At 42.6% G+C, this 24199-nt stretch overlaps 1 protein-coding gene across 5 annotated transcripts in view; it reads right to left on the bottom strand.

The window, feature by feature from the left end:
• The window catches only part of INPP5A (inositol polyphosphate-5-phosphatase A), a 235040-nt gene that overhangs the window by 175508 nt on the left and 35333 nt on the right, over window positions 1-24199 (bottom strand). For 4 of the 5 annotated variants that reach the window (XM_035137835.3, XM_088670395.1, XM_088670393.1 and 1 more), the window contains exon 2: window positions 14487-14528. In XM_035137835.3, coding sequence (XP_034993726.1) covers window positions 14487-14528 — 42 coding nt within the window. Of the gene's footprint in view, window positions 1-2726; window positions 2777-14486; window positions 14529-24199 lie in introns of those variants that run through there. The other variant, XM_088670396.1, reaches the window with a different exon arrangement.

Consider the following 24199-nt stretch of genomic DNA (forward strand, 5'->3'; position numbering starts at 1 on the left):
CCAGACAGTCTGGGAGGCTGCATTCAGTGAATTGCATACTCATTACTCTCCAAACCCTAGAAGAGGATTTGAAACATAAAGTGGAAGGCAACAGTACTAATCACATGTGCGAATAAAATGACATTCTTCTCCAGAACAGCCCTCTCAGCTTTCAGGATGTAAGGAGTACAAACAAGAGCACATGAGTCTACTCATATTTGAATTAGGTGATTCTCGGTAATCTGCTGCTGCCACGCCACCAACAGTAAATGCCACCTACTTGTTCAGACAATTCTCTGTTTGCTCTTCCTCGTCACATAACCTTATTCTACTTTCTCTGTGTGTTCTTGATTACCGACCCCTTGAAGTCACAAAGGGGATCCCTATTCCTGTGCCTCGTATGCCCCGAGGCATAATACAATCAGTACAGTGTTGCCAAGAAAGTGCAAACAATTCTTTTTCCAATGTTGGAAAAAATAATAATGATCAGATAAAGCATGCTTTACACCTGCAGAAACTAGAGGTAATAATTCTTTACAGCACAATTGTTATTCCAGCTATTAGTTGGCAGGAAGCCAGCATCCTTTTACATCATGACAACGGCCGCAAACTAAGAAGGGGGCAAAGAGGGGAATGCTGGGAGGGGAATGAATACCAGGCAGAATGCATAAACTGCTCTTTGCTTCTGTCATCTTCAGGAGAGCTGTAGCTTCAGTAAGCTTTCACAAAACCACCTTTTTCATGCATTTGCATCTAAATAAGCAAAATGGAAAAATGGGAATCCTTTCTTTTAAAAATCCCGCCGCTGCGGCTGCTTAAATGCAGCCAGACTCCGCCCTCCAGCGAGCCCTATTGGCTGGCTGAGTGGCTTAATGCGGCGGCGAGGTGGGGGTGATGCAGGGGGCTGAACACGCCCCCATGCAAGTGCGGGAAACGGCTCCCGCCCGCAACTCCTCCCATCTGGAAGGAGGAGAGGTCTTCTCAGATGCACCAGCCACTATTGGGAAAATCTCACCTTTCCACCCACAACCAAATCAAGCCAGGTGTACCAATCCACCTGCCCTGCCCTCCGAAATGAAATATATGCACAGTCTTAAAGACTAAACTGAAGGCCACCAACAGCTTTGTACGTGACAACGCAAGGCCACAAAAATGGCCAGTACCACAAAAACGGTACTGCATCAAGAATCAGCAGGTATGAGAGCAGAAAGAAGCGTATTGCTAGCCAATTGGATCAGTCCACCGGCAATACGAACAATAAATGAATGGCAGAAACCTTCAGGAAAACTCAGTGTCAACAAAGGGCCAGAAGATCAGGTCAAACAAACAATAGCCCATATTCCAAGTGGCAGACCTTGGCACCCATACAGGGCAGACCTGCATTGTTATAATACTTACTGAAAGAAGAGGGATATATTTGTGTGCACACAAATATGGGCAGAGACTTACAGTTCCTGTTTGTTTTCCAGTATTAATATCTAAGCAACTACTTACTGTACTCGTTCACTACTTTCTATGAGGGGGTGTTGAGGGGGTGGACTCTCTTCTGCTTTGAACAGCAATGGGAGAAGGAGAAAAGGGGATAAGAACAGATATTCGATGTGTGGAAATTCCCTCTTTCACCTAGGTGAAGTTGATCAACTGAAGCGAGGGAGGGGAATTTGAACTAAGGATTCTCTCTTCCCACAAGAGACGGTGTGTGCGTGTGCAAAAGAGGCAAGGATGAAGGCTCCACACAGAACATCATGTAACCCAGCCCGCTAACAGTAGAGGAATCTGGATCAAGGGTGAATTAAATCACAAACTAAATGTGGCTCGTGCTGCGATGTGCATAGCACAGTGTTTTATCTCTAATACATCATAATCTGCTCTCCCTTCACTGCTCATTTACACAAAAAGCATTCTCCACAGTTGTTGGTACGGGACCATTCTCCAGAGATGGGCTGGGCACATTCCAAACCCTTCTAAATGATCAGCCAAGGGTAAAATGAGTAAGTAAATCCCCTATCTTTGGTTTAATAAAAACTACCACGGTTAGGTTTCCCCTCTGCAGGCATCCACTTTGAATGTGTGGCTCTCAGGAGGAAATCCACAGAAGCCATGGGAGTGCCCATAGCAGGTCCCTGCTGTCCCTTGTCCTTGAGGAGACCCCTTCATGCGCTTAACAGGTAAAGGGGCTTTAGAGCACTGTCCTGCCAGGGAAGCACAGATGAGCATGCTCCACTAGGGCATTTCGTCTGCATTCATGTCCCCAGCATAGTTTTCTTTGACTGTGTGTATGGCTGGGCAGAGAGTAGGGGCCTCACTACGGCTCACAAGACCAGATGCACCATGGACTTCAAAAAGCCGGGGAAATCCTTCCTTTTCTGTGCTTTGGCGGAGAATGGGCATCCACATACAGAAAACCTGGACAACAGTGTGTCGCCAGGAGGATTGCTGTTGTCACCAATCAGCTGAGTTCCCCATGGAGCACAGGGTAGCAGAGCCAAGTGCAGCAGAAAGTGGAGCTTGAAGTCAGTGCCTTTCAGCTTTGGAAAGAGACAAAAGCCAGCACCAATCAGCTGATTGGGCTTGACTGGGCTTCTTGTACTACAAAGGAAAAATGGGTCTTCTGGGACCATAGGAATGCCAGGTGACTGCCTAATGGACAGGCCCTGTCGAAATGGCCAACCAAGGGCAGGAAAACCCAGGTCTGGCCTATGAGCCAGCTCTAGTGACCCATCCCTGCTATACGCAGGTAGACTCACCCTGTTGCAAAATTACTCAGCATAGTTCATCTGACTCCTCACGATTCCCCCTAGCGAAAGGGAAAGGGTGGAAATTAATTTTCAGAGATTTCTGTTTCCTAAGTTTCTCTTTCAACAGAAAGCTCAGGCATAGGCACATTTAAAAAAATAAAAAAATACAGTGGTACCTCGGTTTAAGTACACAATTGGTTCCGGAAGTCTGTACTTAACCTGAAGCGTACTTAACCTGAAGCGAACTTTCCCATTGAAAGTAATGGAAAGTGGATTAATCTGTTCCAGGCGGGTCCGCGGAGTACTTAAACTGAAAGTACTCAAACCGAAGCGTACTTAAACCGAGGTATGACTGTCATTCCAGAGCTATCTCCTGGGAAATAGCTTATTAGCCCACCAACCACTCTGTTCTTAAATCCAGCCTGCTGCGTCGTGCCATTTGCTTCTGCAGAAGCTTAAATTCTTCTGAGAAAAGAAGGCTCTGTGGGCCATGTACTTTTTTCTTGTTGCTCTACACACACAGGATACCACAAGTTTCCATGATGTCACACACAGGGCTTGGCTGCCTTCCCAAGTATGATAAAACTTGAGTTCATCTGTCCTTCCCCTCCACACCCTGCCTGCCATTCAACAGTCATACTCTGCTCGAGCCTTTCCACCTGAACTGAAGAGGGATCTCTGAGGGAGTGACTGTCGAAGACTAAAACTAAAACAAAACTTACTAACCAACTCAGAAGCACACAAGGTCACACACTCAAACAGCACAGAAAGAGTGTATATTAAAACACTGTAAACAGCTCTCAGTTTAGGCGGGACAAAAGATCTTTCAGATTTAAAACACTAACTTAACACATTTTGTGAAGCTCTTTTGCTAAAGGCTGTTTTACAGGTTAGATGAACTGAGGGCCCATGAATCCCATCAGGAAAATAAATAATTGGGTCTCTCTCTCTCTCACTCACACACACACACACACACACACACACACTGCACTGAGAATAGATGAGATGTTTCCTGCTCAGCTAACTGTGGACTTCAGCCTTCAGGGATGGAAAGCTTTTTCAGCCCCAGAGCAGCATTTTCTCTTGCCTAACCCTTCAGTGGCCACAAGCCGGCAGGGACACTTGCAACATGTGCATAAAACCATATAGACCGTGCATGAATCTCCCTCAAGCCTTTGGCTTCCCCCCAAAACCTATTTGTGAAGCAGGGGGTGAGAGGACTCTTCGTGGAGATTGCAGCGGGGGAGGAAGGGGTTAAGGCTTTCCTCCCCAGCTGTGCTTTCCACGAAGAACTCTCTGTGAACAGCACTTCATCTTGAAAAATAACCTTCCTTGGCACAAAAAATGTTGCTGTTCTGAAGCCAAATCATGGCATAGGGAAGAAGAAGAGTTTGGATTTGATATCCCGCTTTATCACTACCCGAAGGAGTCTCAAAGCAGCTAACATTCTCCTTTCCCTTCCTCCCCCACAACAAACACTCTGTGAAGTGAGTGGGGCTGAGAGACTTCAGAGAAGTGTGACTAGCATAAGGTCACCCTGCAGCTGCACGTGGAGAAGCACACCACCACACTGGCTCACACTGGGGAGAGGCAGATTTAGCAGGAGGGTCAGACTATGCAGAGAGCGGTTCATCCCGACCCCAGCTGCAAGCCCTCCTGCCCTCCAAATGCCCCTGAGCCACAATTAGACTTGAAAACAGCCACCTGTTGGCATCATTAATGGCACCACACGGAGGATCCTTTCCCCAGCTGCAACTTCCTTTGAAAATAGTCCCCACACCACATTCAGACTTTTTGTGGGGGGAGCTGTTTTCAAGCCCCTAATTATTTTGGGGAGGCAGGGTAAGGAGATGGTGCTGACTGCTGGATGGGGTGTGTGTGGTGGCATCCAGCCCATAGGCCACCAGTCGTCCTTCCCCCCACCCAATTAAAAGCACTCCAAATCAAAGTAGTAGCCTGACTGGAACGTAAGCTCTGTAGTACAATACTGAATATGTACCCACCTCTTCTATTAAGTGGATCTCAACAGGAACTCATAAGGAGTCACCAACTGTGTGTCCTCATTCTCCCATAAAGGAGAACACTTTGCAACGTTTTGGTTGAGTCGGTGTTTTATATGCTAGTGTGTACACCTGATATTTATATTATGAATTGGACACCCATCGCAAGGTGAAGAACCTGCAGCTTCTTCTGCTGTACTAACACATCTGGCTTTACCCTAAAACAAAATGCAAACATATTTCCACAACTTTTTTCTTTTTCTAAACCAGACATTTCTCTTTCAAAGCTCTGCCCTGAGTTTGGTCCACATTCTGCCATGCTAAATAAATCAGGGAAGGCCAAATTCTTAATTAGGCAAACTTTTGTGGAATTTTAGCTAAAGTTAAGTTATTACATCTTAAAACAAACCTGATCCCTGCAGGATTTTGTACTTTGAGTAATTCTCCCTTAGGTGGGCTTATTGGTATGGCTTTTCAACGTGAGCAGATTTCAGGCTTGCAAAGATCAACTTTGTGGCTTGTTTGTTTGTTTGTTTGTTTACTGGAACCCCAAGATCTACAAATCAAAGCCATGTGCAAAAGAAGTGAGGTTAGAATTAAATAACAGCCTCTAAGCCTAGGAGTTCGTTTTTGTGTCTAGAACTGGACTGAACTCATAGCCTTTTCGTACAAAAGTCCATGCCTGTTTGCTCCCAGCCTTTCAGCAGTCTTGTGTAAGTGAAAAAAATGTCATGTTACCTTGTTTATTTCAGGCTATTTATACACCATTTAATTACTGAAGTTTTTAAACAGGTGAACACAAAACCTGAAGAGCAAACAAAGGGTAAAATCAATTTAAAATTAACCATAAAATGACTTCCTTAATGTGACTATTGACATAAAAAGCGCCTGAAGTTCAACAGGAGAAGCCTTTCTAGGGGGTTCCAGAGAATCAGGTCCACATTATGGAACCAAACAACTCCTGTTGAGTAGGAGCTAGGCACCTGACCCATGCATCTGACTCACCTGCAAACTCCCTCAAATATCTCAATGACTGGACAGGAATAGAAGGGATAAGGCATTCTGGACCCAAGTTATTAGGGGCCTTGTAAATTAATTCAAAAACCCTGAACTAGGCCTGGCAATATATGGGCAACCGGTACAGTACAAGATTTTAAGCACTGGAGTTGTGTGCTTTTAAGCACCAGTAGTATGTTGGGACTTGCTATTGTTGAACAATCAGGAGTCAGAAACCCTTGTTCATCTACTTCTAATTGCACAGAGATCCTTCAAGAGATCTTGATCGACCTTCTGACCACCCAAGAGCAGCTTCCTCGCTACATGTCCACCACCAAGCCTTCGTAGCAGTGAGTGGCAGCAGCCTCTTGACTAAGAATGAGGAGCCTGTGGCCTTCTGGATATTGATAGGACTCCTCCCATGAACCTTTACCAGCACAGCTGATGATCAGAGATTATGGGACTTACATTCCAGCAACTGCCCTCAACCCTAAGATGTTACATACAGAAAGTGTTCTTTGACTGTGCCCTCCACCTACCAGAATTTTGTCTCTCATCTTCCTTGTTTCATTCCTAATCTGAGATGCTCCTGGACACTATGAACATGGCAGCTGTGAGATTGGTCCTGAAGGGGAAACTGGGCTTTTATCTGGGGTTTCCCAATTGGAATCCAACAGCACCAATTGCTGTTCTACGAGAAAAGGACATTTAGCCGTGGGATAATGTGAGACTGTTTTTATTTATTTATACCCGTTGCAAAATTTTGCTTTTTGGTTTGTGATTACAATATCATCAGCATTTTATTGATTTACAGTACAGACCTATGCTTGTCTGCTCAGAAGTAAATCCCACTGAATTCAGTTACTTTTACTCTCAAGTTAAGTGAATGTTGACTTGTAGTTTAAGTCTTATTTGTAATGGGTGTGGGTGTTGTGGGTGTATTTGGATATTTATTTTGGTAGCAACATGGAATTCTCTCCCCCCCCCCACCCCTTCCACAAATTTTATAAATATTAACCAAACCAAGCCAGCAGCATTTTCCACAATGGAAAAAGGGGAAATGATAACAAGTGAGGTGTGGGGAGCAGTATCATGGAGTTCATAATCGGACTTAAGTTATCAGTATGTTTCCATCTGCATAAATGTTAATCTGCAACTTCTTGGTTGAAAGCGAACTCGCTTGGTTGAAATCTTCAAACCGCTTCATTTTAAAGCCAGCCTACAAGTTTCCCCTGCTGACCTTTTTTTCCACTCAAGGAAACAGCCTGGCAGACAAAGCTGCAATCCTATATCCACTTACATGGGAGTAAACTCAACTGAACTTGATGGGCTTACTTTCCAGGAGGCATATGCATCAAGTCTGCAGAAGTTACAAAATTCCATTATAAGTTTATGACAGACTACCTGCCACCACACAGCTACATGTGACAATCATGATATTTAAATATATATATATATATATCCAGTGGACAGAGACCTCTACAGCTCAGTTGGTAGAGCATGAGACTCTTAATCTCAGGTTCATGGGTTCGAGCCCAGATTGGGCAAAAGATTCCTGCATTGTAGGGGGCTGGACTAGATGGCCCTCGTGGTCCCTTCCAACTCCACAATTCTATGATTAACCAATTTCTCTACAAATACAGTAGTACCTCGGGTTACGAACGCGATCCGTTCCGGGTCGCAGTTCGTAACCCAAAAAGGTCGCAAACCGAGCGCTGCTTCTGCGCATGCGCAGTTTTCGCGCTTTGCACAAAGAGCGTGCGCTGCTTCTGCGCATGCGCAAAACACGCGCACACCGAAAACACTTCCGGCTTTGTGGAGTTCGTAACCCGAACTGTTCGCAACCCGAGCGGTTCGTAAACCGAGGTACGACTGTACAGTAGCAACTCTCTGGGCTTGTGACTCATCATGAATCAGCTGCTTGATGATCCCCTCAGCGTGTTCCACTTCAGTAGGTTCATGCTTGACACTTGATGATGCCATCATCACTTCAGCCATGGATATAGGGTAGTTAGAGAAACACCGCTCCCTCACAAACTTCCTCCCTTGTAATACAATGAATTTACTTGGCTGTTAATCAAATGTCGCCGCCAGCCTTGCTCAAATTGTTCTATATGGCTCTTTGAGTTCCTTTCCTCTTATAAGTGTCAAGAACAATTTTCACACGGGGTGGGGGGGTCTGGCCACCATCTTCCATCATTCTACTTGCCTAAAAGGAGGGGGCACCAACATTCTTGGGCCTGTGGCACATTTGAATTTTTGAGGGAATGCTGTGGAGACCACCTTCTCTGTTTGCTTCCCCTCCACCCCCAGCTCCCCATACTGAAAGTAAGAGAGAAAACATATGCATCATCCACACACAAAGGAAGTCAATTAATATTCGTATTTTACAAGAGAGGAACACTATGGTTGCTAACTGATTAGTAAAAAACCAGCCGCAGCAGATTCCCCTCCCCTTCCCATTTTACATGCTACTGTTGCAATTATTGGTGTTTGAAATCCTAGCCAATATACTACAAATGTCCCAAAGATGTAGCAGTAAATGCCAATCTACCTTTGCTGCTAGACCTCCAGGGCTGACCTATCACTGCTCCGCCTATTTCAGCCCTCTTCTGGTTCTGGGAGGCAGAGCAGAGAGGGGAGCTTGTCACAGCAGGAGGGGGAGGCACCCATGCCCCTTCACCAGCCAGATTCGTCTCTGCCTCTTGGCCCCCCTTCTCCCCTGCTTCAGCTTCTGGTTCCGGTTCTGGACTTCTCTTTGCCACAGACTCTCCCACCTCACTAAACCTTGTTACCTCCTCAGTTTCCGACACCTTCTCTTCCCAGTCCTCTCCCTCTGACCACTCATCATTGTCCCGCCACCAATCTTCTGGGCTCTGAGCCTTTTCCCCTTGGTGGTTCCCCAGCTGGTTCCTCCCACCATTCCTCTGCGTCCAACCAGTCCATGACAGCTGGGCTCAAGAGGAGTGGGTTATGAGAGCACATGCATGCCTGATGCAAGATGAGGGGTTACAGAAGCAATGTGTCATGCTTCGTGACATTACCAGGTTCTGCCCAGTGTGACTTCACCTGAGGTCATCCCTACATCTCAGGTTTGGGGCCTGAAATCTTGGCAGCTCTACTAGTCAGTTCAGCAAGGCATGAAAAAGAAAGGTAGGTGGCTGGGAGACAAACTTGGTAGAAAGGAAAGTGATACTGATTGATGACTGGGTGGAAAACTACAATGCATTTTGATTCTTTCAATAACTGTAAAAATACGAGACATCCCATCAGTATTGGCATTCTGCTGGCTCTTGAAAAAACACCTATTCCTTTGCATGATCTCCTGACCTGAACCTCCTGTTTTAATTACTCTTCTAACTCCTTAAAGCTATGCTGCTTTAATAGGCTTATTTCACTGTACAACTTAATTGCAAGTGCTTATTTTCATGTTTCAGTGAAAATGCTTTCTTGTGTATTTTAAGTATTGTGTTTTTATTTTCTGTAATTGCTTTCACGCTTATGAAGCACTTAGAAGCCACCTTGGTGGTATATAAATTAGCAAATTATAAAAAAGAATTTCTTCAGTTCCCCCTTAGATTTGCTAATCTGTTCAAACAACAAAATACAGAAGTGAGAGCACCAGCTTCACTTGAAATACAATCAATTTGGTGTGTGTGTGTGTGTGTGCAACAGTAGATCAAAACGGTTAAGAAGGAAGAAGAGAAATCTTAGTTAAAGCCATAGCAGATTACACTTTCTAGAAATACGTGTGAATACCACTAAGAATTCTTCCTTTTTTCTCAAAGGGTGTATGCACCACTTAGAGAAGTTCTGTTCAACTTTCAGTTTAACAGAGGTTATGAACATTATGTTGACATGACTATACATGCAAACTACATTCCGCAGAAAGGACGGGGGAAATGTGGTTTGTGGTTTATCTTGTTTCAACTTCACAAAACAAACCATCTACAATAATTTTCCAACTCTTTATTGACATATGTGATATGTCTCCAACAACAACCATTTAAAAACAATGGACACTGATTTCCCCTACCTTAATGAAGAGAATACATTTATCAAAACAGGGACTTTTAAAGAAAGTTTTTGTTATTTGTATTTTTACTGTTGTAACTTCATGAAGTGCAAATTTTGCTGTATGTATCCTATACCCCATATAGCAAAAGGAACGGGCCCAGTGTGGGGGAATCTACAGCCCTACAGATGTTGAACTCCAACTCCCATCAGCCCCAGCCAGCATGTCAAGGATGGTGGGAGCTGAAGTCCAACGATTTCTAGAGGGCCACACATTCTCAACATCTGGAGTAAGAACTGCTGTGGAGTCATAGTTTGAGGGGGGGAAACAAAACCTAAACAACCATAATCCCCACTTTGTATATAACACTTTGTCTAAGATTGTGGTTTGTTTTTCCCATGCATTGATGGGGAGAAGCAAAGTGGCCCAGATTAGTGAAATAATGGTAAACCACTCACTCTGGTTTTCTGTGACGTGTGGATTGAGCTACAGATTGAGTAAAGTATTGAGTAAAGCTGCTGCCGCCACTGCCTGTAAGAACTGCCAGGGACATTAAAGTAGAACAAGACAGGGAGGGACAAGAAGGGAGGGAATTTGCAACAAAAAGCACCTGCCACATGAACGTCATTTGGATTGTATGCAAAAAAAAAATCTATAGTCATTTTTACTTCCCTATTCCACACAGTGCACAGAGTCTGAAAAGGCCTTCAGGGTTTGAACTGTGCTTGTGTTCCTCAGGCACTGATTGAGGGCAAGGTCCCCTTCAGCCACACATCCTCCTTGCCTAATGTATGCCTAGCCTGCTTATGCCCAGGGCTTCAGCTTCCAACATAGCCGGAATTTTTTTACGTGGAGACACTTTTATTTTATTTTATTTTTTACAATCCAACTCATATTTCATTAGTCATTACAAGTCAAACAATATACCAGACTAGGTTGAGTTGTTAGATTTAATTAAACAGCAAAGGAAAAAAGAAAGGAAGGAGAGAGAGATATAATAGAAAAGAAAAAGTAAGAGAAATTGTTTAGAATAGAAGAAGAAATGAAGAAAGGCAGAAAGAAAGGTTAGACAATACGATACATGGATTCTTAAAACACATTTCTGCACAGCATTTTTACCTTTTCCCCTTTATTCTGTCTTTAGATAGTGTATTATTCTTATATTCACAAGCATTCATCTAGTGTAATTTCCATCTTATTTTGGTATCCTGCAAGGTTAGGCTAAACATAGCCATCTTTTGTTTCCCAGCCCTGTTTTCCTTAAATAGTCATTTAGGCAGTCCCATTGTTTCTTGATCTTGTCTTTCAGTTTTTGTCATATTAAATCCGTTAATTTAGCTAGCTCTAAATATTCACATAGCTTGTCCATCCACATTCCCCTTTCCAATTTCTCGCTACTATTACTCTCGCTGCCGTTGATGCATATAGAAAGATGTCAATTTTATCAACAGGGATATCATTGTATAAAATTCCTAGTAGGTAGGACTCTGCCCTTTTGGTAAAGAATATTTTTAATAATTTTTGAGTCTCTTCATGTATTATTTCCCAAAACTTTCTAACTTGGGGACAGGTCCACCACGTGGAGACACTTTCCAACAAGCAACCCCACTTGCATGCATTGTGAGCTGATGACATCCTTCAGAACCAGGTGCCTCCTCCATACATTTAAATGGGATATAGAGGTCACACCAGGCAAGTGAGGTAGGCAGAACCTCTCCCTGCTTACCTCCCCATATTGTTATGCCACCCCCTGCACTTCTCTCTCAGCCGAGCCTCCGGTATCATAGTTCAACTAAGGAGAAAGACTGCTGGGCAGGTCAGTGGACCACCGGAGAGCATCCTTAACAGTAGATCCCTGATGCCTGCTATAGACCTTCTTAAACAAAACCAAAAAAACTCTCATCCAGACGGCTGCCTCCCTCCCCCCAACCACAATGCCCTGGAAATTCTGGGGAAATGGCTTCTGCTTTTTTTTGGGGGGGGGGGGACAGGAGGCAGGCAGGTGTGGAGGACTCCCTAGTCCTGAATGGGGTAACTGTGCCCCTGAAGGACCAGGTGTGCAGCCTGGGAGTCATTTTGGACTCACAGCTCTCCATGGAGGCGCAGGTCAGTTCTGTATCCAGGGCAGCTGTCTACCAGCTCCATCTGGTACACAGGCTGAGACCCTATCTGCCCGCGGATTGTCTCGCCAGAGTGGTGCATGCTCTAGTTATCTCTTGCTTGGGCTACTGTGTGGCGCTCTATGTGGGGCTACCTTTGAAGGTGACCCGGAAATTACAACTAATCCAGAATGCAGCAGCTAGACTGGTGACTGGAAGCAGCCGCCAAGACCACATAACACCGGTCTTGAAAGACCTACGTTGACTCCCAGTACATTTCCGAGCACAATTCAAAGTGTTGGTGCTGAACTTTAAAGCCCTAAACAGCCTCAGCCCAGTATACCTGAAGGAGTGCCTCCACCCCCATCGTTCAGTCCGGACGCTGAGGTCCAGCGCCAAGGGTCTTCTGGCGGTTCCCTCACTGCGAGAAGCCAAGTTACAGGGAACCAGGCAGAGGATCTTCTCGGTAGTGGCGCCCGCCCTGTGGAACACCCTCCCACCAGATGTTAAATAGAAAAACAACTACAGTGGTACCTCACAAGACAAATGCCCTGCAAGACAAATTTTTCGCAAGACGAATGAGTCTTGCGACCTGATGGTGACTCGCAAGACAAATTTGTTTTGTGAAAAATTCATCTTGCGAATGGTGGTTTCCCATAGGAATGCATTGAAATTTAATTAATGCGTTCCTATGGGGAAAAATAAATAAATTTCAATGCATTCCTATGGGAAACCATGATTCAAAAGATGAATTTTTCGCAAAACGAATTGACTCGTGGAACGAATTAAATTCGTCTTGCAAGGCACCACTGTACCAGACTTTTTGAAGACATCTGAAGGCAGCCCTGTTCAGGGAAGCTTTTACTGTTTAATAGATTATTGTATTTTAATGTTCTGTTGGAAGCTGCCCAGGGTAGCTGGGGAAACCCAGCCAGATGGGCGGGGTATAAATAATAAATGATGATGATACTTGGAATTGCTGTCACCATCAAGGAAAAAATGGTGGGGGGTGTCACTACTGTAGGTGGGGGTCCACAAGTAGACACTTTGCTGAGTGCACACCCAGCCCTGTGGTCACTCCTGATTGCTGTCATTATCGGTTTTACTCACCGAATTGCTGAACCAGTTCAAGCTCTGACAATTTCAGTGGGGCCTGCACCACTCTACAAAGATTTTTAGAGATGCTCTGATGGTAGGTCTTAAAACCAAGGATGGAGAACTTGTGGTCTTCCAGATGTTGTTAGACAACATCTCCCATAATCGCTGGCCACCAACCATGTTGGCTTGGGGCAGATGGGAGTTGGAGTCCAGAGGGCCACAAGTTCCCCCATCCCTGCCCTGAATCATCTGCCCCAGTGCAGACACATTTGAGACAATAAGAACACTTCAAGCTTGATTCTCCCATTAGACTTGACATTTGACATTTACTGCTTTGACCACCTGCTGTTCCCACCAGCACATCCACTTCTACTCCTCTCACTTAAAAGTCTTTTCTTCCGCAGAGTACGGGATCTCCTTTAGGTGAGTTCAACCATTCAAGGAAACATGAGGTTATCTATGTGGATGCTAAACAATATAAATTGATATCCAAGTTCTCCTCCATGCATAAAAATGAAGAGTCTATAAATAGTTGGTTTTCACAGGACCTTAGCTTGAACGGAATGTTATATTATTCCAGAATAATACAAAACTTGAACCTAAAGTTTCAGGCCAGTGTATCTATTACCAGGGGTGGGGGAATCAGCTTCTGTGATCCTTAGAGTTTGGGACATTTCACCCCAAGTCAAGGATGGGGAACCTCCAGGTGTTGGTTGGACTACAACTCCCATCATCCCTTATCAATGGCCATGCTGTCTTGGACTAATGGGAGTCTGAGACTAACAACATGTGAATAGCTACAGCATTCCCATCCCCCTTCTAAATATTTATATACAGTATTGAAGTCTTATCTAGTAACACATAAGAGAAACAAAATCACTCTCTTTAAGTCGAGCTATGGCTATACCATTGAAACAAATCCTTCATTTTTCTTTCAAACACTGGCTGACCTTTACTCACAACTTGCAAATGACCGCCCTATCTATTGATTTTTATTAATACTATGTTCCAGGCAAGCATGTTTATGATAGCAGCCTTACTCATGATTTCCGGTAAGAGTTTAAACGAAGCCAAATACATGTTTAAAAATTATTTTTGCAAAAAAAAAACCCACAACCCAAAAAAACCTATCACAAAATGCACAGTCTCTCAACTATTTTATATGGTCTCTTGAACAACGCTGTAGAGTGCATTTCAGTGTAAATTTGACAAATGTTTTTGTTTTGGGGTCCAAGAAAGGAAATATTTATATGGCCTTAATTAGTGACCGTTGAAAATTGTCGTTTTATTGAGGACGTTTGTTTACAATGGCAGTTTGCAGGGAAATGTTTTATCTTCCTCTTCTAAGGCTGTGTATACAAGAGTCAAAACCTACAGTTATTATAAAAAAGAGTTATTTTTTTTAAAAAAAGTTATTCTAGTCCTGCTGTCCTTTTGTTTTGTTTTTCACAGATTCGTTAGGTTCAAGTTTTTGATGTTTAGATTAGCCCACTGATAAAGACGTAAAATGCTGACAGCCTGTTTGACTTTATGCCATGAAAGAAAATAGTTCTCACTGTACCTGATAAAATTCCCGAAGCCAATTCTTCTGTAAATTTTCTGGCTGGAAAATAAACAAATAAAACAAAATTAATATATGACTTCTATAATACAGACAAGGCAAAATGACTAAGCAAAAGATACAAGCACTGATTTTAGCACGTGCACACTTAAAAGGAGCATTTCAATTACTGTACACACAAATTAAACCTTTTGATTTTTGCGATATTGGAAGTCGATATAGCTTCTCTCGGGCACACAACCAATAAACTTTTCACCAAAGGCATTTTAACATAGTGGGTTTCATTCAATGTTCTCTTCAGAGCAGACCCACCGAAATGAACAAGCACGACTAATTTAGGACCGTTAATCTTAGTAAGTTACACTAACACTGGATACAACTCACTATATTTAATTAATTAATTAATTAATAGTGTTTGTGTCCTGCTCCTCAGCCAAAAAAGGCTCCCACGATGGCTTACATAAATTCAAAACAAGACACACCCTAACTGCAGGCTCACAATCTTTTTAAAATAAAAAATTAAAAAATACAACCCACAAGGGAGAAGGTACAAAGAGAGAAGAGGAAAATCAAAACTCAGACACCAATTTCTAGACCAGGCATCCCCAAACTTCAGCCCTCCAGATGTTTTGGACTACAGTTCCCATCATCCCTGACCACTGGTCCTGTTAGCTAGGGATCATGGGAGTTGTAGGCCAAAACATCTGGAGGGCCGCAGTTTGGGGATGCCTGTTCTAGACCATTGTTCCTTTATTGACCAGCTGACACAGTTCTGAGGCAGGAGGTAACTGATGGAGCTGAGACACCAACAAAGGCGATGGAGTGAGCTCTGCTTCCTCTCGCCTGTTGATGCCGTTTGATGGAATGGCAGCCGGTAGGTGACATTTAAGGGGGGAGGAGGCTTGATGGAGCTGGCCTGTCCCAGCAGAGTCAATGGACCATCATGGCTGTGAGTCTTGGAAGACCTGCTCCCTGCCTTGAAGGCCTTCTTCCACCTGGCCAGGGAGGGTGGGCCCTCAACTGAATCCAGCTACAAAGCCTGAGACTCTTGGGCTGGGGTATTGTTTGGTGAGGTTTGTTTGGGGGGGTGTGGCGGTGGTTGCTGTTACTGATATCCAATTTTTGGTATCTTTATTTTGTATATTTATTATGATTCATTCATAGTAACTGAGAATTGATCTTCTCATAGCACCACTCGCCAGGCTATACAGCAGAGGTTTTTACTGGAACCTAAACTCACGATACAGTGGTACCTTGGTTTTCGAACATAATCCGTTCCGGAAGACCGTTCAAGTTCTGAAATGTCCGAAAACCGAAAACTCAATAGCCGACAGCTAAGTCACAGGATCTTGCATTCAGCGGAAGTCACGTGGCATGTTTGACTTCCGAGGCGTGTTTGAAAACTGAAGCATTTACTTGAGGGTTTATGGCGGTCCAAAACCAAAATGTTCGTCAACGGAGACATTCGAATACTGAGGTACAACTGTACATAGAAAGTGGAATTGGAAGCAGATATTACAAAAAAATGAAAAGCATGGGGCTGCTGCTGGAGACACTTGCCACTCTTGAAATGCGGGGGAATAATGAAACAAATGTGTGTGTTTTTAACTCCACCCAGCCTGCCAGACCTGGAAATAGCAGGCAGAGCTGTTGATAAGTTGCTGGAGTCATAGCACCCCAGCAGGCTCACTACCGGCAATTGCTCTGGGCAACTCCAGGGAGCAGGTCTTCCAGGACTGACAGGCTAAGATGTTGCAATGGTGTCCACTGATAGCCTAATTTGTGCACTGGGCTGTAGAAGTGATACTATCTAAAAGCATTGTGAGCTGCTTGCTGGAAACAGGGGAGGCAGGAACGTGACAATCTAATAAAAATTATGGCAGAAGGAGAATGGAATGAAATACCCACAAAGATACCAGGGCTGAATGGCTGGCACATAAACTAGAAACACTCCACACTGCAAAACTTTGTTGCAGGTCCCACTTGTTAACTTCTAACATCTAATAGACATATTTTACCGAAAACAGTGATTTATAGGTTGTCACAAAAAGAGAAAGGAAAATATTTTTACGGTGCTTGGGTAATGACGTCAAAGCTTTGTGTTTTCTTTGTGACTAAATATCGGCTTAAACTGTCAAGAGCTACAATTCCGAAAAGCAAAATGAAGAAAATGTTTTGGCGCCACTTTCAGTTTGGAAAACAAAGACGAGAAGAGAATCGCATCAGTTCAGGGCATTTTCAAGCATCACAAGCCTTCCACGCCACCATGTTATACTCTCTGAAAGCCTTTAAAACAATTAATATGGCAGATTGAGTTTGTTACACAAACGGGAAGTTGGCTCTCAGTGGCTGGAATGCAGATTCACAAGCCTCTGGTGCGCAACCACCTCCAAACGGGGAACGGCTCCTAGCCAACTCAATCCTTGCAAAAACTGCAAAACTCAACACCAGGAAAAAAAAGCCACAAAATAAATTCGTGTCCAAGCAGTGTTATGAAAAGGGATCGCTGCACTATAAAATACTTTATGGCAGCTGTTTTATAGATGCCAAATAATTCCAGCATTACACAAGGAGAGGACAGAGGTATGGGAAAGGCAACCCAACCATAGAGCTGGTAACTTATTTTTATTCCTGCTCAGTGGCTGCACGGCGTTCTGGAAAATTACATAGTAAATTCATGGACCTATAATCACAAATGCCAACTATCATTTGACATGCTTTTAAAGCCTGCCAGTACTGTATAGCATTGTGTATATATATATATATATAAAGGTAGTTAAGACTGTTCTTACTCATAAGAGCTTAAAGAGAGCTCTGCTAGATCAGTTCATGGAAGGCCATCGAGAAAGTAACAAATCCATTTCCAAAGCCATTTGGGTATTCTGGCAAACGTGAGGGCCTTGTCAGTGGTGACACCCCAGTTGTGGAATGCCCTCCTTTCCCGTCATTATCTTTTTGGTGCCAGGTGAAAGCCTTATTTTCCCAGGCACTGTATATTTATCTTTTAGTGCTTTTTTGTGCATGTTTTCAATGGTGTGATGCTTCTGGTTTTCTCTCTTCCATTTCCATTGTGATTACCAAGTCACAAGTTACCATTCGCAAAACTGTATTGTTCAACAAAGTCTCATTCAAAGCAGCGTTGCTGAGTTGTGTGCGAAATCAGCCATGGCTACTGCATCTTCCCAGCCCTCTTTTATACAGTGGCAGCAAAGTTCCAGTTGGGTTTGGGCAGAAAGTGACTGGCTACCCAACCGGTCAATGTAGCCAAGAGAGTTTAGACACAGCCATTTTTCTCTGCACCAGGCACAGTCACAGGCAGATGAGAGAGTGGGCTTGATGCGCACTTCTTTACTGCCACTAGGTAAGCTCCGTGACGAACCCTCACCAGTGTTCAATTGCATTTGACTGCAGTTTCCCTCCACTCGCATCCGAGCTGTCTCTCAGCTTGTTTCCTCGCTCTAAGTTCTGGAGTATACCAAGGAGCCACAAAGCAGGAGAGGGCATATTAAATTATCTATGGCCTTTCAAACTGTGTGTGTTGGGAGGGTATTGTTTTAGTTTGTTACATTTGTCAGGGTGGATTTGATTTAAATCAAACAATTTAAATCACTAGTCAGTAAGACTTGATTTAATTTTTATTTTTTTTAACAGAAAGACTCATTCTTGCTGGTATCATCTTAATACCGTATTTACAACCAGATAAAGGTTTCATTTTTGGAATAATAAATTATGAAATTATTGTGATGTTTAATAAGTTAACTGTTTATATTTGGACAACTTTTCTGCTGTACTTTATTGGAAGGAGAAAAATAATCGTTTCTTTAATAACAACTTAAACAATTTACTTAACTAAAACAGTAACATTATAGCATATGTATCCATTTTTGTTAACTGATGTGGTTAAACGATTATAAAAAATAAACTTAAGATGGAGTTTTAGCACACATGAAAAACTTAAATACTTATTTCCTGATGAATAGCCTTTGGACTATGCTTTAACTTAAATAGAAAACTATCTTTAGAAATACTTTTCTTCCAAAACCTTTTTATTTTAAAAATCCAATTTAATTTTTTTTAAAAATCATTGTTTTTTATCCACCCTGCAATGTGTATTTTTGTGCTTTTATATTGTAAGCCGCCCTGTGATCCTCAGATGAAGGGCAGTATGGAAACATAATAAATAAAATTAATATTTGCCGTACCTTTTTGGACCTACCTTTGGCATCCTTGTTCATGCCCAAGTGAATACACAAAGGCCAAGTTTGCTTGTAACACCAAACTATAGCTTAATAGATTGTGTGTACAAGCCTGAGGCATTCCCTCCTCCCCATCCCGCCTCCAGGATGACCACAAAGAGGAGATCAGAAGCTCTCACTTCTGTTTTCAACTTAACCACATTTTAGTGTTGCTTCTGAACTTGAAACTATGATTATTAACATTAACCGATTCACTGAAAACAAGCCAGGATCTTTAACCAAGGTTTGACCTTTTGGCAAACCATAGTTATTGCTAACCGCAGCTTGTCTGGGTTCAAACATAATGAGAACTGTGGTTAGTTGAAAATGAGAGGGTTTTTGCCCAGCTGGAATATACCCTTGAACTTTGATTGTGCTTCTTGCTTTCCTGGGTGGAGAACGCTGGGGGTGGGTTAGACTAGAGCTACTTTACTGTGCAGAGGGGAAATTAACACAAGCTGTTCCTACCACTTTCGTTTGCAGCCCAGCCTTCATTATTAACATGTGGCTTTCAGAATGTCGCCCAGAATGGAATGCAGCCGTCAGTCTGAAAAGGTTCCCCTTTCCAGGTAGACCAAGCCTAAGAATTCCAGAGCAAAAGGGCACTTTGCCACCTTATCAGCTTTACTGCTGCCATGCAGTCATGTGGCTGCGAAACAGAATACAGTGGTGTCTTGGTTCTCAAACGCCGAAAACCCAGAATGTTCTGGTTTTTTAAAATGTTTTTCAGACACTGAACATCCGATGCAGTTGTTGGCTATTGTTTCCAGGGCACCTGAACCAATCAGAAGCTGCGCCTTGGTTTTTGAAAATTTCGGAAGTCAAACGGACTTCTGGAACGGATTAAGTTTGGCGCTTTTGTTTTTGCTATTTATTTTGCGTTTTTTGTTTTTTAGGCTTTTTCGGTTAGTTTGTTTTTGTGACTGTGTGGAACCCAGATCAGCTACTGATTCATTGATTGTGTGACTGCAGAAATGGATAAAAGCCCCCCATCTAAACAATGACTATCATCAGTGCAAGTAAGAAAATAATAATTTTAATTTTTATCAACTATAATACTTTCTTATTTATTTTATAGTACAGTACATTGATTATTGCTTTCATTTTATGGATAAATTAGATGGTAAAATTCATGTTAAATTGCTGTTTTAGGGGTTCTTTTTAAAAGCCTGGAATGGATTAATCCGTTTTGCATTACTTTCAATGGGAAAGCGTTCAATGGGAAATGCTTTGGTTTTGGAACGGGCTTCCGGAACGGATTGAGTTTGAGAACCCCAAGGTACCACTGTGTGGAGTTGGAGCTCATGAGCTCTGCCATGAGGCCTTGCCCTTTTAAGTAAGGCACGAACATGGCAACTGCAAAGCACAGTCTTGGACGTCACTCCATGGGTCTTCTATAAACTAATTTGTATTAGAAGGCAGCAGAGATTATGTCAAAACACAAAGGAAGCCATGAGTGGAAACAGGAACAACCTCTGAAAGCTGGATACAAAACTAATCACTAAATGTGACAGAGATTGTGAAACATTCTGCAAGGCTTACTGTATTTGGGCACATAGGAGTGAATCAAAGTTTTGGCGATTAGGCAACACACATTCCTCTGGTGCTTCAAAGAATATACAAAACGACATTACAAATTTTCCTCTCGATCCTGTCTTCAATCAAATAAATGCATGCCACCCTTTATAGACTTTTATATAGCATTTATATAGCAATTCTGAGTAGAATATATTTGAACTTGTTCGTCTTCAGAGCCACTATGTGAAACAGAATAGTGCATTTAATTCTGAAGAGGGAAACGGAGGCCATTAAGTAGTTAACTGTCCTAGCAGAATCCAACTCCATGATGGAGATTAGGTGGTTGAAGTGGGCAAGTCCAAAAAGCCTCCAAAATCTCTGTCACTTGCTGACAAGTGATGAGATTTGAACCGATCACAGATGGTGGTATTTGAATAAAAGAAGAGTTTACTTCCCATTTTAAAATATTTGGAAACTTCTTCCCACATATAAACTATCAGTTATTTGCCGTCGATATAAAATATAATAAAAGTGAATAAATAAATCACCAGCTGCCTTCACTGAATTTGTTCACCAGATGGCAGCAGGAAGACGATATTGTGGAACAAACAACGGCTTCAATGTCAGATCTACATAGAAAATGAACTTGTTGGGTTCTAAAAGGGTTCCCAATAGTTTTTGAAACAACACACTGAGTCAAAGGTTACTTCATCTCTGCAGAAAGATCCTGGTTGCACTTCCTGGAAAACCAAGGTGCTTTTCCATTGGTCAGCCAGTCCCTGAATCAGAGAGCTAGTTGTCTGTATTCTTTAGAAATCCATCATACTCAAGGAAAACCATTTAGTTATTCCGTCAACAAACGAAAACCGAGTTTACAGAACATATAATGGGGCCTTCTTGACAGCAGAGCCCCATGTTATGGAACAATTCCTCGTCCCCACCCAAGGCCAGGCTGGTACCAACACTGTTTCCAGTTTACACCACCAGATTAAAAATATATAGGTACAGTGGTGCCTCGACTTACGAATTTAATCCGTTCCAAAGGCACCTTCGTAGGTCGAAAAATTCGCAAGTCGAAAAACGCCATTGGAAACGCGATTTCCCATAGGAATGCATTGGAAATGGAAAAATTCGTAAGTCGAAGCAACCCCATCTAAAAATTTGTAAGTCGAAGCAACCCTATCTAAAAATTCGTAAGTTGAAAAATCCCTATCTAAAACCGCCGCGGTTTCCGTTCGGATGTCGAGAAATTCGTAAACATGCGGCCAAAGTTGAAAAATTCGGTTGTCGAGTCGTTCGTAAGTCGAGGTACCACTGTATATATATTCTGCCAGGCGCTTTGGAATTAAGAGCTGGCCTGCTTTCTTGAGTACTGTGTATTGGATATGAATTTTAAACTATATACAGCAGATTTTATCAACATTTCATTGCCAATTTTATATATGCAGCCAACCCTCTGGTAATTTTGAATGACCAAGGGTGGAATATTCAATAAAAATAATAATAATCAAATTTCACTCAATGCAAATGTCTGGTAGTATGGTGGGCATGGTGAAAATAACACCCTGCAATCAATGCGTCACTGCCACTAGTTCCTCCCAACTGCCAAATAAGGCAGCTGAGACAAACACATATGAGGAATTTCACCAGGAAAAAAAGTCACCATCTCCTATTTCAGATCCTTAAATGACTTCTTACATATACACACCCTTCTGAGCCAATGGGAGAGAGCAGTCTGTCTTTTTCTTGTGGTTTGAATGCATTGGATTTGGAAGAATTCTGAATCTTGAGGTGCCTCAGGGGGACTTTGGATGACAAAAGTAAAGCAGCAACAACTCGATGTGGGGAGGTTGTAGTGTTTGGATGTAATTGGTTTAAAAGAATAAAATGAGAATTCCTTGGATGCCTAGATCAAGGAAGGGGGCAAGTACTTTTTGGTGAGAAAAAGCCCCAGCAGAAATTTGAAACCACAAAACATCCAGCAAAGTAAAGCATGGAAATATAGGCTGTTAAGACTTTTTAATTTTTCCCCCAAAGGCTGTTATACATTTTAAGTCCCCCCCCCCAAAAAAAGTTCCCCTTACTTCCCTTAGCAAGAAAAAGAAACCATGCATTTGGGAAGTTAAAAATGGTTTACTTACAAACTCTTCAAAGGTGAGATTCATGTGCTTTTCCATACAGCAGCAAGAAATGAGAGGCTGTGCAACTTAATTTCAAAGTTCCCAAATTATTTGTATAAAAGCACAAAGATGGCTTGCTAAAGACACACAGTCTGGGCTTGCAGCAACCAGCCCAAACATCCTTCTTGGTTGGTTACATGGCGGAAAACAAAAGGAACAAAGGCTTTTGGCAGACTGCTTACTCTATGGTCTCTATGAATTAACTAGAACTAAGCACATTGCTGATATGAAGCTGGTATTTATTCCACAACTTCATGGTGTCTAAGTGACCCAGATGTTTTAAAAAATGCTGCAGGCAGCACCTGCCAAAAGCACCTGCTTTTTGTGTCTTCTAAAAGTGTCTCATGAGCATGCCCTACTGAATTCAATGAGGCTTACTCCCAGAAAAGGAGAAGTAAATTTAGGTGAACTCAGTGGGGCTTATGCATGCATAGACTCCACTTAGACCTCTTAGTGGGGAAGCAGATGCAACTTGACTAGTAAATCAATTAAACTACGCTTAAATTAGTTGAAAATGTATTAAATATGTTATATGGAGGGTTTATTTAATGTTTTCATTAAATCTACGTACTACTTCTTTACAAATCGCAGCAGCAGAGGGCTTTGCCACACCTCCCTGTGGTGGCAGAGGATCCTGCCATACCTCCCCGCAGCACACCCTCCACCACTGTATTACAAAGGGACCGCCCAATGTATGGGTCCTTTTGGACCCAGAAGAAGGCGGAACAGGGGTGGGGGCACATCAGTTTTATGCGCGCTTCGCTGACGTGTGGTAGCCAGGAAAGGAACCCTTGCACAAAATGGTCGCAACCTGTACTGTATTGCAGTTCAAGGACACATTCCAGCCAAATAAGAGGGCACAGAGGAGGATAACAAGATTGGCATGGACTTGCCAGAGTGTCAGGCCTAATGAGCACAGTAGCTCAGGCCTGTGGATCAGTTGCGGAGACCCAAAGTCCCCACCTTTAAGTACCCTAAGCCACCATTAGCTTTTACGAAGGGCTGTGTTTTAATGAATTCTAAATGAGTCAGTGTTAGATCAGACAAGACTTTCCCTGACAATGGAATGAACAAAATAGGCAATACCTGGGAGTTGTCTTGCATATGGACAAGAAGCCTCTTCCTCTCTCCAGCAGCACATTTTTATTTAAAAAAAGGAGAGCTAATATATAGCAATTAGAGGCTTTGATAACAGAATTTTGTTTTCTGATTTAAAGTAAATGGGAAGTGAAATAGAACTGGTTGGGAAATCATGCAATACGTAAGCACTAGAGAGATCAAGACTTGAGAGTACTTTGGTTGGCTACTTCATGCCAGAAACCTTAAAAGGATTGATAACCTGACAAAGTGAATCATTAAAATTGCAAGGTTTCAATGGCAATACTGCCCGCTTAGTATTTCACATTCTTGCTCACATGTAATATAATAGCGTTGGGAAGAACCCAAAGGAGTATTCAGTTCAATTGCCTGCCCACAGACAAGACCAAGCACAAGATATATCCTCCTATTTAAGGATAGACAGATACAGAAAGGATACAAACTCCTTTGGAAAATTTCTTTTACAGAAAACGTATCCGGAGAACAAATTTAACAAGACTCCAACCAACTGAAGAACAATACATGCCAAAATATATCTTTCATAGCTCCCACTCAAAACATCTTAATGAAAAGTTACCAAACCTAGTTCCAAAACATCTTCCCCAACCAGTGATTCCCTTTCATTCTGCTCAAGTTTCAACACTGAGAGAATTAGGCTACATTCCTATACCCATTTGCCTGA

The sequence above is a fragment of the Zootoca vivipara genome, chromosome 5 (genome assembly GCF_965207765.1).
Source record: "Zootoca vivipara chromosome 5, rZooViv2.hap1.1, whole genome shotgun sequence".
In the NCBI taxonomy this organism is placed as follows: domain Eukaryota; kingdom Metazoa; phylum Chordata; class Lepidosauria; order Squamata; family Lacertidae; genus Zootoca; species Zootoca vivipara.